This window comes from Oncorhynchus mykiss, chromosome 16 (genome assembly GCF_013265735.2).
Source record: "Oncorhynchus mykiss isolate Arlee chromosome 16, USDA_OmykA_1.1, whole genome shotgun sequence".
Classification (NCBI taxonomy): domain Eukaryota; kingdom Metazoa; phylum Chordata; class Actinopteri; order Salmoniformes; family Salmonidae; genus Oncorhynchus; species Oncorhynchus mykiss.
This window is the reverse complement of record NC_048580.1, coordinates 49,844,536-49,860,121: the sequence shown is the minus strand read 5'-3', so window position 1 is coordinate 49,860,121 and position 15,586 is coordinate 49,844,536. Positions and strand designations below refer to the sequence as shown.

The window sequence follows — 15,586 nt, the reverse complement described above, 5'->3', positions numbered from 1 at the left end:
TGGTTTTTTTAGTCTGTCGATTTGTTATCAATATAGCTTTGACTCATTTGTTTGATTTTCTTCTCAGAAACCACACTTGCGTTGTGAAATAAGAAAATGCTTATCAGCCACCCTCCCCTCCCCCTTTTGATGAGGTGGTCAACCAACAGGAAAACATCTCTCTCTCTAATTATATTTCATACGTCCTGACAGCCCACCCAAGGTGAACAAATTGGCTTCCTTTGTCTGTCTCCTTCATCTGGGGGACAGAATGAATTAACCTGAGACCTGCAGAATAGCCTGAGATAACAGGGCCTGCTAAAGCTTATCCCCCTGGTGCTCCCACTGATGAACCTCCCACTAGTCACAGCCAAGCCAGCCAGCCATGAAGTATGGTTACACTGCTGTGTCCCACTTTTAATGCTTAGAGTAATTGTATGCTGAGGCAGGAGGACATCTAGGTTATAGAACAGTGGACTACTGCTAGTAACGTACCCTTGGACTATAATAATCCTTTTCGTATGCCTAGACATGTTCCTAATGCATAGCATAATTTATTGACTAAGATGTGTCCTTACAACATTTGTGTTTTTATATATTATTTTGAGTGACAACCAATTATATAGTAGTGTAAGCACTATTTAGCACTTTTGCAACATTTTGAGTCGTGGCTCTTTCATAAAATAGCAGTGACATTTTAGAATGCGTATTAAATTGCTATTGTTTTGAGGGCATATGATTTCCACATGACCATAGGATTTGTCATATAGCATGTGACAGTAATTAGACCTAGAGTGGATCCTCCTTTGCTGTAATTGAAAAACGGATGCGAAAATTGGTTCTGAAGAATAACACAATGCAGTCATAGATTAATTAATTATCAGCGGCTACACATGAGTGTAAGTAATTAAGAGGCAAAGCGCTCTCCAAACCCCTCTCTCTATCATATACAGAGAGATTGATCCCCATGAAATCGCCTCTGAAAATATACTGCGGCCCAATGGCTGCGAATTGTCAGACATTTTTATACAAAAGATAATCAAGAGAAGATGTTATAAGAAAATATTGCAGATAGCCGATAGCCTGCCTTTTTAGATCTGTATTCATCTCCATGTCCTAATGTTGTGCATAGATTGAATGAGATTCTAGATGTACAGACAGTGGCAGACTATATTTAGCAAGCTAATGATGCACACCGTGTGGTAGAACAGAAGTAAACAGCTCATTTACATCCAGCAGCACAATAGTTTTGACCACAGCCCTTTTATAGTCTGTTTTGTTTTCCTTTGATGTTGAGTTAATGCCTTGGAGTGTTTCTTTAATGTCTCTAGGATTCCCGTTTCCACGTCATACTGAAATGACAGAAGAGGAGCTGTAGTAGATGTGTTTCTAGGAGATCACTTTGTTTCAGGTGATCGGTCTAGTTAACAATTATTGTGATCAGTGCACAATATCACACTGGTTTTAATCTACCAGTAGTCTCAATCCTTTGAACTCAAGCTGGATGAATAGTTGCTGTATTACAGCCCTGTTCAGTCTCCTGTGTTGTCAATGAGGGATTATGATAATGGGGAACTCATGCATACCTGCATACAAATCTCTTTTGAATTGGTTTGAAACTTGGTCAATCCATTTCATTGTTGCTGATACCCAGCAGTGATAGGAGCCATAGTGTAGGCATCACATGGGTGTCGACAATCAAAATACCTTATGAAGTACAGCCCAGCCATGTCAGTGAATTCTTCCCCTGGACTATTCTAGTCAGGTATAGTGGGATCCTCAGACCGTATAGATGGGAGCCTGTACTTTGCAGAGGTGCCTGTGGTCTACTCTTAAGGGTTGATTGCTTTCCTCAGGGCACGGCTGGTTCTGGTTCAATCTCTCCCCAGCGGCGAGCTGTCAGGACCTGTCACCCTTAACCTCTACTGCTCCTCTGAGCTCAATTGCAGCGTGGCCCTCTTTGCTATTTGCATGTTAACTTAAAGCTGAGATCTGCATTAGGTGAAAAATCGCCGCTGGCTGCCCCAGGCACATTTGTTATTGTTTTTATGAAACGACAGAGAGGAGCTCCAGCATTAAGGTAACAAAAATGAAAATGTAGTACATACTCTACTGTTAAATCGCGAGTGCAATGAGGTCCGACGCCCTTGTTGTAATATCAAAAACAGGCGTGGCATTATCACCGCTACGGATTCTAACTTTAATGGCTGCTCTAGGTTGACGTGTAGCAGTTTTACTTTGTAGATTATATTTTCAATAGGTGTTAATCATGGTAATACAGCAGTAACATGGACCATTTCTTTGTCAAATTGCGTCACCTTGTTCTGGTTCTCTTGGACTGGAATAGAAAGTCTCTGGTACTTGGAGCTCCTCACCCATGAATCTGATCACCATTCTAGACTGAGACTGTTCACAGCCGACGCTATGCTAGCTCTCCCAGAGATTGGTATTATTTCCTCATTAATGTTTTTCACTTGTCCACCACTCTGCTGCAGGGGCTATGGAAAGCATTGTGTTGTTCTCTCCTGCTGCTGATTTATGGAAGATGGGGCACTATGGATTGGCATGGTGGTAGTGGGGTGGCGGTGTAGTCTTTTTTTTTAAGTTGATGATGAGTTGTGCGTTTCCTCTCATTATTCACCAAGGAGGAGAGGAAGCAGTTAGAGCTGGTCAAGCACACTGCTGCATTGAGCAACTCTGACACGGAACCCAAACCGCCATCGTGCATATATTTATTTTGCCCCCCCCCCCCCCCCCCCCCCACACCAAACGCGATCACAACACTCAGGTTAAAATATCAAAACAAACTCTGAACCAATTACATAGTTTGGGAACGGGTCAAAAAGCATTAAACATAGTTAGCTTACACTTGCCAGCTAATTTGTCCTATTTAGCTAGCTTGCTGTTGCTAGCTAATTTGTCCTGGGATATAAACATTGTTGTTATTTTACCTGAAGTGCACAAGGTCTTCTACTCAGACAAATAATCCACACATAAAACAGTCAACCGAGTCATTTCTAGTCGTCTCTCCTCCTTCCAGGCCTTTTCATCGTTTAACTTATATGGTGATTGGTATCTAAACTTTCATAGTATTACTTATATTTTAGCCTGTGGCAACGCAGACGCTTGTTGACACGTGCGAGCGAACAGTGTGGGTGCTATAATTGAATAACAGATTTCTAAATGTATTTTGCAACACTCGCACGCGAGCGACGTGTGCGAGCGGTGTGGTGAGCCTATGAGAAACCAGCAGCAGAAGCAACCATGCTGCTGATCAATTGGGAGACCTGAGACCAACATTGCAGTCTATAGTATGCTATGTCTTGTTGTGATTTGCCTTTTGATAAGGCTAATAGATGTTGTATTCAAACGGGAGGATCTGCATAATTTTTCTAGGTCATGTCTAATGAACAGTTGGCCTTAATGTGGCCTACCTGTATTGAGCGAATGGGGTTAAACCGTTATTATGTGTAATTCTGGAACACAGCGTGCCTGTATTTGATATACCATTGTGTTTTAGTTTAGTTGCATGAGTCCATTAACTAGTGCTAGGCGATTAACTGACATTTGGGGTGCGTGCTCAGTCCTTTCCTGTACTCCCTGTTCACCCACGACTGCATGGCCAGGCACGACTCCAACACCATCATTTAAGTTTGCAGATGACACAACAGTGGTAGACCTGATCAACGACGAGACAGCCTATAGGGAGGTGGTCAGAGACCTGGCCGGGTGGTGCCAGAATAACAACCTATCCCTCAACGTAACCAAGACTAAGGAGATGATTGTGGACTACAGCAAAAGGAGGACCGAGCACGCCCCCATTCTCATCAACAGGGCTGTAGTGGAGCAGGTTGAGAGCTTCAAGTTCCTTGGTGTCCACATCAACAACAAAGTAGAATGGTCCAAACACACCAAGACAGACGTGAAGAGGGCACGACAAAGCCTATTCCCCCTCAGGAAACTACAAAGATTTGGCATGGGTCCTGAGATCCTCAAAAGGTTCTACAGTTGCAACATCTAGAGCATGGTTGCATGCTGGTTGCATCACTGCTTGGTACGGCAATTGCTCGGCCTCTGACCGCAAGGCACTGCAGAGGGTAGTGCGTACGGCCCAGAACATTACTGGGTCTAAGCTGCCTGCCATCCAGTACCTCCACACCAGGCGGTGTCAGAGGAAGGCCCTAAAAATTGTCAAAGACCCCAGCCACCGCATTCATAGACTGTTCTCTCTACTACCGCATGGCAAGCGGTACCGGAGTGCCGTCTAGGACAAAAAGGCTTCTCAACAGTTTTTACCCCCAAGCCATAAGACTCCTGAACAGGTAATCAAATGGCTACCCGGACTATTTTGTATTGTATTCGGCGCACGTGACAAAGAAACTTTGATTTGATTTAGATTTTTTTGGGGGGGTTACATCTCTTACACTGTGATGCAGTGCCTTAGACAACTGCGCCACTCGGGAGGCCAATAATAAATACAAAAATCCCCATCAAAATCTGCCAGTTTTAACATGGGCAGATGCGGTGAATTGAGATTTCTGTCGTCCTTCCACATCTACGGTGGAAAGAGGCCAAGCTACAGCGGTGTTTGTTGACCATGAGACGTCCTGAAATCGTTTTTCTCATGAAAATGTCTGTTCCATCCGAACAGTTTGGAGTACAAACTAATATGACCACTCTGGAAAGATGAGACTCTCACGAATACGATGGTGTTCTCCGTTGACTCGTCTGATGAGCCAACTTCTGTAGCGTCCGAACCGTCATGGGACTCATCAGAAGGTAACTGATAGCGGTAAAAAAAAAATGTTTTATTGTGACCACCCCCCAATTTGTTCACTGAAATTACATTGGTCTGCCGGGTGTTTTATAGAATCGTGATACGGAGAGAGTTGAATAAATCATTAACAATACAGTTAATCAACCATACTGTATTAAAAAAATTAAGCACGTTCACCCATTCCTTTTATTTCGACACTAGTTATGTTATCTTACACTAGTTATGTTATCTTACACTAGTTATGTTATCTTACACTAGTTATCTTATCTTACACTAGTTATCTTAAACTAGTTATCTTACACTAGTTATGTTATCTTACACTAGTTATGTTATCTTACACTAGTTATGTTATCTTACGGACCATATTATAATTTTTTCAAATAATGAAGAGCCTCTATTCTTTGAAAGCATTTAGATGAACAACCCCTCAGTTGCACCAACCACGTGGAACCATCCAAGTGTGGGTACAGAAAGTGGCCTGACAGGTGGCAAGGTTTTGCTTTGTGCAATTTACTGTAACAGGAACCCGTCAAAACCAAACAAACCAATAGGATTACATGCCGTAAGTAGGCCTAAAACCTGCAGTAGGCTATTTATCAGCAGAAATTCATCATATAAGTTACATACATTTAATGGAGCTGTTATTACTGCTAGGTGTTCAAGCTGAAGCCTTCTATCACTTGGGGTGTAACGATCAGGCTGTGGAATGTCACACTGCGACCATGGCCCTGTGGCTAATGGCTTTTCTCATTGAGGGGCTCTGGAGTGTGCCGTAGTGAAGACACTCATTCGAGAGGAGCAGATCTGGCCTAGGGTAAAGGCCAGGGCTGCATCTGAAATGGAAACCTATACCTGATATAGTGCACTACTTATGACCAGGGCCCATGGCTTTTGTTAAAAGTATTGAACTATATAAGGAATAGGGTGGCATTTAAGACACAACCCAAGTGGTACTGTAACATACTCAGACTTTGAGTTGAACTGCCACCGACTGCAGACTAGTACTTCTTCCACAGCCTTCTGCAGCTCAGCCCAGGGAGTCTTTGCAGTGGTCCCAGTCCTTCACCAGAGGCACTTCTTATACTAGCTTTAATGATGTCCTAATTTACCCACCCAGCCATCACACTCCCACTGTGCCCATGTAACACTGGTCCTCTGGAGATGGGGAGAGCTGAGACAGCACTTCCTTTCTGTGGTGCTGTTTGATGTACATGCTGCCTCTGTTTGTTTACTTCCTGAATTTGATATCCCTCTTATTGTACAGTATTTAGTGGGGAAATAGGCCTATCACTGTGACTGCCAAAATATGAGTTTATAATAAGAGGGTGGGTGATATTTTTCCATTGAAATGTATATCTTTGGTCATGTATACTTGCCTTGCTCAGTTGTTTGGCTGTTCATTTTCATTTAAAAAAAAGCTGAAGGTTTCTGATCAGCATGGTGTAGCTCCTAAAGCTTGAGAAGTGACAGCAACTCCCATGCCATCAGTAGTCTAACGACACTCCCTCACTGGATGACAAGGGTATGTCTTAATCAGCATCGATCTTGTTTGTGTAGAGTGCCCAGTAGCGATCAATAACATCCCACGGTGGTGTCAAGGTGCTGACAACAATTACCACTCGGCTTATGTTGACAAACTAATGTCCCCGGAAGTTGTATTCCCCTCATTATGTGTAGACAGTCCACTTGTTGACATTAGCTTAAGATGGTAAAACCTATCATAATAAACACAAACAGTTAATTATAAAACTAGTGAATAGAGTTGTGGGCTTGCTTTGTATGGCATTTATCTCTTGCAAAATGTGTTGATAAGTGGCACATGGGAGAGCAGTATTGAGCACCTTCCTGAAGATGAGTCTTAAACCAAAATAGAATCAAGTCTTGTGCTTGTTGCTTAGCAACTTCCAAGATAAATTGAACTTAGAAATTGACCTCTTATTAATTGTCAAATTACAGTTTCATATCAGCATGTAACTGTTATTTTTCCGTCTTTTGTTTTAGTATTTTGTGTGTGGCCTATTCATAAGCATATTATTTAGTCAGATTTAGGTCTAAATGTCAGATGCAGGTGTAAGCTGGAACAAAAGTGGTGTGTCACTGGGGTAGAGTAAATGTTCTGTGAAGTGTGTTTTGGTTATTAGGTTAACAATAGCACTCGTAGGACCAATTGCCTTTTGTTACTAATTTTGTCAATTAACCAGAGATTTTGGAGCACAGGCTCATTAAATGGCCACACACCCTATACAGAAGGACTTTTTTATCACCACCAGAAAATTATATTCAATGACAAGCATAACGGTTGTGGAACATTACAGCAAGTCTTTAATGAAAATTAATTTTTAAATTTCATTACATTGTATTTTTTCCCTGCTAAGATTTTCCATGCTTCTCTCTGCATAGTAATAGCAAATTATCATCAGTCCTAATCATTGTGTTTCCATTCCTGCCACTGCCAGACTGTAACCTGATCTTGGAATATAATCCGTTTTACAATAGTCTGTTGCTCCTATGAATACTGAAAATGCATATTATTTTTACGTACAGTATAATATTAGCACTGTGGGTTCAATAACACTAGGCTACTTCTAACACCTCATGAAGATGAAGCTGAGCTACCTTGGTGAAGCCACAGTGGAACTGATATTGTTATTTTCCCTTTGCAGAACACGTGTGTTCCATCATTGCTTCCTGCCTGCGGAACTTGAAAGCCCAGCAGAGGACGAGGCTCCTCAGCAAGTTCACAGAGAATGACTGTGAGAAGGTGAGATCTTCACAGATCCACCACTGTGCAGATAAAAAATTCTGAAAGTTCATAAGGAATAATGTGCCCCATTGTTCGGGTTTTGCATGTTAAGTTCTCGAGACAACAGTCTACCTGAGTAGTTCTACAGACACGGTCGTAGACATACTACATGCCTGCCTCTGACTGTCTGAATTCTATTTTCTCACTACCTGGGGATTTTGTATGCATAGTTCCTTGTATTGGTGTCTGATGTCTTCTCCCTCTGTCCTACAGGTTGATAGACTGATGGAGCTGCATTTTAAGTACCTGGAAGCTGTTCAGCTGGCTGACAAGAGGATTGAAGGAGAGAAACATGTAAGGGTCCTACCCCTACCCCCCCTCCGCTACCAACAGCCTGAATTCTAACCTCGGTTGACAATAATTCTGAAACAAGGGCAGATAAGTGTCCAGATAAGAAGAGTCATTTTAGATAGACTTGTAATTGTCACAACTTCAGGACTAGGGGCTAGCTTGGAGAGAGGCTGGAATCCTTGATTTAAATCCAATGCCCAAATATAATGTTATTATCTACGTTAACTCCCCAGCTTCTGCTGCATGGACCCACTCAGAATATGTTGCTGTGTGAGGGTTATGTCTGCTTGCTTTTTTTGGCTGGAATCCCCCTCCATTGTTACAGGCAGAGATGCCCAATGAGATCCGATCAGCCACAGGTAAGCAAGGCAGTGTTTGAGTCTGATACCCTGTGATCCCAGAGAATGTGAGGCCCAGACTGTGCTGTGCTCCCTCAGCCAGATGGAAAGAGCCAGATAAGAGAATTATCTTCTCCAGCAGGAGAGAGAGAACAGGAGAAGGTAGAGTTTTAAGAGGGAAATGGCTTTAAGATTCATATCTGATGAGAAATTATTTTATTTGACCCCCATTGATTTGACATTGTAAATTAAAGGGTGACAGCTTGACACGGCTTGACATTCCCCATTACTTTTGAGTGCAAGTATGACCAAGTGACACCCAAAGAACACATTTTCTGTCTTCACTATCTTGATGCACATGGATAGCCCTAGTACATTGTTCAAAATGAGAATATATTTAGTTTCATTACAGATTGAAGAAACGTAGGTAACTAATACTTTGTTATTTCAGTCCTGTCTGGGATCTTCTCTCATGTCTATCTTTAAAGATGCCATTTCCTGCTGTGTCCTGTGCCCCTTCCACTTCCTTTGTACAACTGGCTGCCGTCAGCGGTTCTGTTTTTATTAGTCCACTCTCGTTCAGGTGTTATTTTTTAGGGTAAGCAAAATGTTTTCCTTTTCTACTCCGCAGGAGGATACTTCTCGTCATCAGAGGAGTCCTCCGGACCTGAATTTTATAAGCTGCTTATTTCCCCTCCCTCATCCCTCTTTCTTGGTGATAATAATGATGCTCTTGGAAATTGATTAAAGTAAAACCTGTCTGAGACCGACCACAATATGGCAAAATTCCTCAGTGCAGTACTGAGAACCTGGAAATATCAGTTGTTTGCATTTGATTAAACTCATCTCATCTTCTATTTAAAGGTTGTGTTAAGGCACTAGTCCCCACGTCTGCCCCCCCCCCCAACTCCTCACCCACTCTCTCTCATTTCTGCTTTCGAGGCAGGCCGAGGCAGAGAGATGACGGTGCTAAGTTGCTGTGAAATTGATTAGCGCCGACAAGTAATTACAGCTGTAGCCCCTGTCAGGTTAGTCAGGTCTCTGCTGACTGCAGGCAGGGAACGAGGAGTAGTCTAACTACCTGCAGCTCCTCTAGTAGCCACACTATCCTAATGGTCATGCTATAGACATACAGGGCTGCACATTCTACATGCAAACAGCATTCATACAGTAACTTGCGAAAGTGTTCACCCCCTTGGCATTTTTCCTATGTTGTTGCCTTACAGGCTGGTAGTATCGTTTGATTTACACAACATGCCTACCACTTTGAAGAAATAAGACAAAAAAACAGAACTTGAGTGTGCAAAACTATTCACCCACCCTCAGTCAGTACTTTGTAGAGCTACCTTTTGCAGCAATTACAGCTGCAAGTCTCTTGGAGTATGTCTCATAAGCTTGGCACATCTACCCACTGGGATTTTTGCCCCTTCTTCAAGGCAAACCTGCTCCAGCTCCTTCAAGTTGGATCGGTTCTGCTTGTGTACAGCAATCGTTAAGTCATACCACAGATTCTCAATTGGATTGAAGTCTGGGCGTTGACTAGGCCATTTCAAAAAATTTAAATATTTAAACCACTCGTTTTGCTTTAGCAGTATGCTTAGGGTCATTGTCCTGCTGGAAGGTGAACCTCCGTCCCAGTCTCTGGCAGACTGAAACCGATTTCCCTCAACAATTTCCCAGTATTTAGCGGCATCCTTCAATTCTGACCAGTTTCCCAGTCCCTGCCGATACAGCATGATGCTGCCACCACACTTCACTGTAGGGATGTTCTCGGGGTGATGAGAGGTGTTGGGTTTGCGTCAGACATAGCGTTTTCCTTGATGGCCAAAAAGCTCAATTTTAGTCTCATCTGACCAGAGTACCTTCTTCCATATCTTTGGTGAGTCACCCACATGACTTTTGGCGAACACCAAATGTGTTTGCTTATTATTTTCTTTAAGCAATGGCTTTTTTCTGGCCACTCTTCTGTATAGCCCAGCTCTGTGGAGTGTACCGCTTAAGTGGTCCTATGGACAGATACTCCAATCTCCGCTGTGGAGCTTCTTCAGGGTTATCTTTGGTCTCTTTGTTGCCTTTCTGATTATGCCCTCCTTGCCTGGTCTGCGATATTTTTTTATAACCCAACCCTGATCTGTACTAATCCACAACTTTGTCCCAGATTTGTTTGGAGAGCTCCTTGGTCTTCATGGTGCCCCTTGCTTAGTGGTATTGCGGGCACTGGGGCCTTTCAGAACAGATGTATATATACTGAGATCATGTGACTCTTAGATTGGACACAGGTGGACTTTATTTAACTAATTATGTGACGTCTGAAGGTAATTGATTGCACCAGATCTTATTTAGAGGCTTCATAGAAAAGGGGGTATGCACGCACCACACTTCCGTTTTTTTATTTTTTTCATTTCACTTCATCAAATTTTGTGTCTGTCCATTACATGAAATCCAAATACAATTTCATTTAAATTACAGGTCGTAATGCAACAAAATAGGAAAAACACAAGGGGAATTAATATTTTTCCAAGGCACTGTAACTGGATGCATCAATGCTGAAAAGGATTTCAAAGTGTCTAGAATGAGCCTTTCTCTTGCCTTTCCCAACCTTGTCTATAGCCTAGCATGCACTATATATATACAAAAGTATATGGACACCCCTTCAAATTAGTGGTTTCTGCTATTTCAGCCACAGCCGTTGCTGACAGGTTTATAATATTGAGTACACAGCCATGCAATCTCCTTAGACAAACATTGGCAGTAGAATAGCCCGAACTGAAGAGCTCAGTGACTTTCAACCTGGCACCGTCATAGTATTTCCAACAAGTCAGTTCGTCAAGTTTCTGCCCTGCTAGAGCTGCCCCGGTCAACTGTAAGTGCTGTTAATGTGAAGTGGAAACGTCTAGGCGCAACAACGGTTCAGCCGCAAAGTGGTAGGCCACACAAGCTCACAGAATGGGGCCGCCGAGTGCTGAAGCGTGTAGTTTGTAAAAATCGTCTGTCCTCGGTTGCAACACTCACTACTGAGTTCCAAACGGCCTCTGGAAGCAACGTCTGCACAAGAACTGTTCGCCGGGAGCTTCATGAAATGCGTTTCCATGGCCGAGCAGCTGCACTCAAGCCTAAGATTACCATGCGTTATTTCAAGCGTCGGCTGGAGTGGTGTAAAGCTCGCCGGACTCTGGAGCAGTGGAAAAGCGTTCTCTGGAGTGATGAATCGCGCTTCACCATCTGTCAGTCCGACGGACAAATCTGGGTTTGGCAGATGCCATGAGAACGCTACCTGCCCGACTGCATAGTGCCAACTGTAAAGTTTGCTAGAGGAGGAATAATAGTCTGGGGCTATTTTTCATGGTTCGGGCGAGGTTCCTGAGTTCCAGTGAAGGGAAATCTTATCGCTACAGCATACAGCAACATTAGGGTTGACTCCGGCAAAAAAAACAAAAATCTATGTTGGTCTACCAAAAGTTGTCTGTTCTTTGGACCAATCGATTGGTCCCAAAAAGTTTTTTTCCCATATATAGACAAAACCTGTTTTTGTTTTTTTTGAAAATCAACTATATGCATTGAGCTTGTCTGATGCTTTAAGCTTACGGTTTGATGAAATTAGACAAATGCCTCGAGGGCGCCAGAGTTACAGATAACAAGAAGAAAAAAACCTGAACCTGACCCAACTGTTCTCCTCCCACTCCTGCTGGCTTTCACAGGTTCTGCCATTACTCTCTTGAAGTAGCTGGTAATTGGCTAAAGGAGTCAGCGGAGACCTTTCTCATGTGGAATGCCAATTTATCTTACCATTTCTACCAATCTGCATGCCTTTTATGGTTTTCACATGCACGTTTTTGTGAAAGTTTCAATTATAATGTTTTCATGTCTGAATCATTGTCATGTGTTTAATCAAAATTCTACCCAAATCTAATTGAAAATAATACAAACATAAAAAGTAACTTATTTTGCCTTTGCCAACTATGTAAAAATAGCCTACACAGTGCCAACAAATAAAAACATTGCAGTCTGCAGTTAGAAAATATCCTGATTTAAAAAATTAAATATCCTGTAAATCACATTGGCTACACATGGCCTGTCTGCAATGAACTTGACACATTGTATCAACTATTAATAACTTATGTGGGTCCAGCCCAATGCTTGTGCTAGCGAACTTGCAACGTTGTATATTCTGGGCCCTCAGTTTCCCATGCCAGTGAGCTCGGGACAGACACAGCTGTAGGCTTTGCACAAGGGATAAGAAGCCGTGCTTGACTTGGGCAGGAGCTCACTGGAGCACTGGAGTCCTAGCGCCTCAAATGTTCTACTGCTTGAACTCATTGAGAAAACCAGAAATAGTATCAGATCCCCAAATGGGCACATTTATATGCCTACATTCCCTTACTCAACATTGACAGAAGTTCTCCATATAAAATACAATGACTAAGTTGACAACTCATAAATCAAATTAAATAAAACAAAACTTGTTTCTCACAAATGTAGCATAGGTTGTGCACTCTGCAAACAACGTGTCCAGTCTGACAATGATAACGGGAAGACTGGAATAATAATATTGAATGCATTAACAGAAATTACCGTAACCAAAGTAACAAACATTGTAGATTTAATTTCTTATTTATAACAGTATATGTACTACTGGTGATATAGGTAATTGGAAATTGATATACGCCAACAATCAAACGCAAACAATTCATACAATGAATGTGCACAAATTGAAGGGAGTGTGCGCGTTCAGCAGAGAGAAGTGCATTGTGCGTCTGGGCACATGGTCAATCCATGGCCATGCAGCATTTACGGTGATACGGCCTCAGCAGAAGTCAGGGCATTCATGCTTCACGGAGCAGTGCAGATCTGTTGTCAAGGAAGTGAGTTTGTTATTTCTACAGGATGTTCCGCCCCCGCCTACCGTCAACCAATCATGTCAATGTGGAGCTGTACAGAGCCCTTCGCATTGTTAAACATTTGGTTCCAGTCATTAGAACGAGCCTGTTCTCCTCAGTTAAAGTGCCACAACCTCCTGTGCTATCTATTTGTTACTGCTTGACTGAAATAATCTCGGTCGAACAACAGCCTAATGACCAAACAATCTACCAGTTGACTAATTGGGGTCAGCCCTAAATTCTAGATTATTCTGTTCTTCCAACTTTGTGGCAACAGTTTGGGGAAGGGCCCATGCCCCCGTGAACAAAGTTTGGTCCATACGGAAATGGTTTGCTGTGAGCGGTATGGAAGAACTTGCACAGAGCCCTGACCTCAACCCCATCAAACACCTTTGGGATGAATTGGAATGCCGACGGCGAGCCAGGCCTAATCGCCCAACATCAGTGACCGACTTCACTAATGCTCTTGTGGCTGAATGGACGCAAGTTCCTGCAGCAATGTTACAACATCTAGTGAAAAGCCTTCCCAGAAGATTGGAGGCTGTTATAGTACAAAGGGGGACCAACTCCATATTAATGCCCATGATTTTGGAATGACATGTTTGATGTCAGGTGTTCACATACTTTTGGTCATGTAGTTTACCTTTCATCCAATTTTAAGTGTTGGTGGATGGTTTCAATGCTTTTTGGATATTTTTGCTCCTCTCTCTCTCTCCCTGCTTCCTGTCTTCCTCCCCTTACCTGCTCCAGCCTCATTAAGAGAATGGAGCTATTGCTCAGACATCCATTGCCTCAGCCTCTGTGTGTAGGAGGGCTGTGTGCTGTGGGATTGATGGGAGCTGGGTAGGGATCGGTCCTATTGCGCAGCATCATCTCCCAGCCAACCACTGGAGTCTTATTGATCCTTGTGATGGCTTAAAGTGTGTACGTTTGTGTGTAGGTGGTTGCCTGTATTTCTGGGATTCTATTACCTAGGGTAGGATCAAAATAGAGAAATGCCATTTGATTTCTGAAAAGCCTAAATGTTAATCTGTGCAACTATCAAAAGTGAAAATCAGCATCTCTCCCTGTTCAAGTTTTATCACCTACTCTTACACCACACAAGTAAGCTGATTCGGTAAGCCCTCTGGTGTACGGAGGGCTACAGTAAGCTCAGGGAAAGTGCTGACAAAGAAGTAACTTTAATTCTTTGCATTCCACCAGAGGAAAAGCATGGAGCCAGCATTTGTTCCATTTTGCTGTTGTCATATTAACACCTGTACTGGACCAGGATGTGGAATGGAGAAGAGACTGAAAATCGGTCCTCATTACTTTCTCCTTGGTGGTTGGTTGTCAGGCCTCATTCCTTGATTAAGTCGTCCAGGCTTCCTTTGAAAAAGTTTTTCTCCACTCCAATTATTTTCAGATTAATGAGGACAGACTAGCTGGTAGGTTTGCCAGTCCCCTTGTCCCTAGGGTTCGCTATACATTAGCATATACAGACATTTTTTTATCCACTTGGTCTGATGCAGTAGCCTATATGAAATGACCGTCTCAGAACAGGCAGGAGTTTTGTTCTGAAAGCTGCACCAGCGATATCACCAGATGTCTTTTTAAACATTGTTTCAATCATGGGTAGGTCTATAGTTTCACATCTAAATAGGCTAGAGTTGCAAATGCTTACATGTCCCAAAATAGTTTAGTCTTTGATATTAGCATACTAAAGATAAATTAGCCTAGCTTGAATGTGTCTTGATATGATTTATTTAAAGAAATGGAGCCCTTCAATGTTGTAATGCTTTCAAATTAAAGTCAACTGACAGGCGTCAGTATTTGAATCTGAATGTCAAGCACTCGGTACTGCCCTCTGGATCCACATTTGAAGAGCAGTTTGTTTTCATCACAAACCTCTTTAAAGGATCCTGTTTGTTTGCTCATATATAGAGCACGGATTAATATTCCTGTTGGATGCCCTTGTGTATGACTACTAGAGCACACTGACTGCTGCTGTGTGCATGCCAGCAATATGCCTCCCTCTCTGATGCCAGAATATCCCTTGAAAATAGATTTAGTCCTGAGGGGGAGGCTGATGTCTATTGGTGCAATTATATCCAGTAAAGAATGCCAACTGTCATGTTCTCCACCTGGGCTGACAGCAGGGTGAGAGCTAACATGCACATCACGGTTCTGTTGCAGTTCTTCTCAGGTGTCAAGTCGTCATGGTTAGGAGTTATGCACCACATGCTAGAAGCCGCTTCTTCTCGGTCCGGTTGCATGGCTCATGATGATTAATGTGGCCGTTGTGTTTTGACAGCCATACGTTATTGGCATATGGACAGCTTTGTTAAGATGGATAACTATGCAGGTGTGCATGCGAGCAGAAGCAGCAGAGCAGACCCCCTGGCCACTTAACTCTTAAATCAATTGATATGTGTGTTGACTTGATCAATAAAGAGATTGGATTTGGAAAGGTTGACAAATAACACTTGAATATTATTTCTTTAATTATGTTTTTATCCGTGTGTGTGTGTGTGTGTGTAAC

At 42.6% G+C, this 15,586-nt stretch overlaps 1 protein-coding gene across 2 annotated transcripts in view; it reads left to right on the top strand.

Annotated features, from left to right (window-relative positions):
• Positions 1-15,586, top strand: part of LOC110492202 (beta-catenin-like protein 1) — a 40,725-nt gene that overhangs the window by 20,701 nt on the left and 4,438 nt on the right. For both annotated transcript variants that reach the window (XM_021566300.2, XM_021566299.2), the window contains exons 12-13: positions 7,420-7,517; positions 7,773-7,853. In XM_021566300.2, the coding sequence (XP_021421975.2) occupies positions 7,420-7,517; positions 7,773-7,853 (179 nt within the window). The remainder of the gene's footprint in view (positions 1-7,419; positions 7,518-7,772; positions 7,854-15,586) is intronic.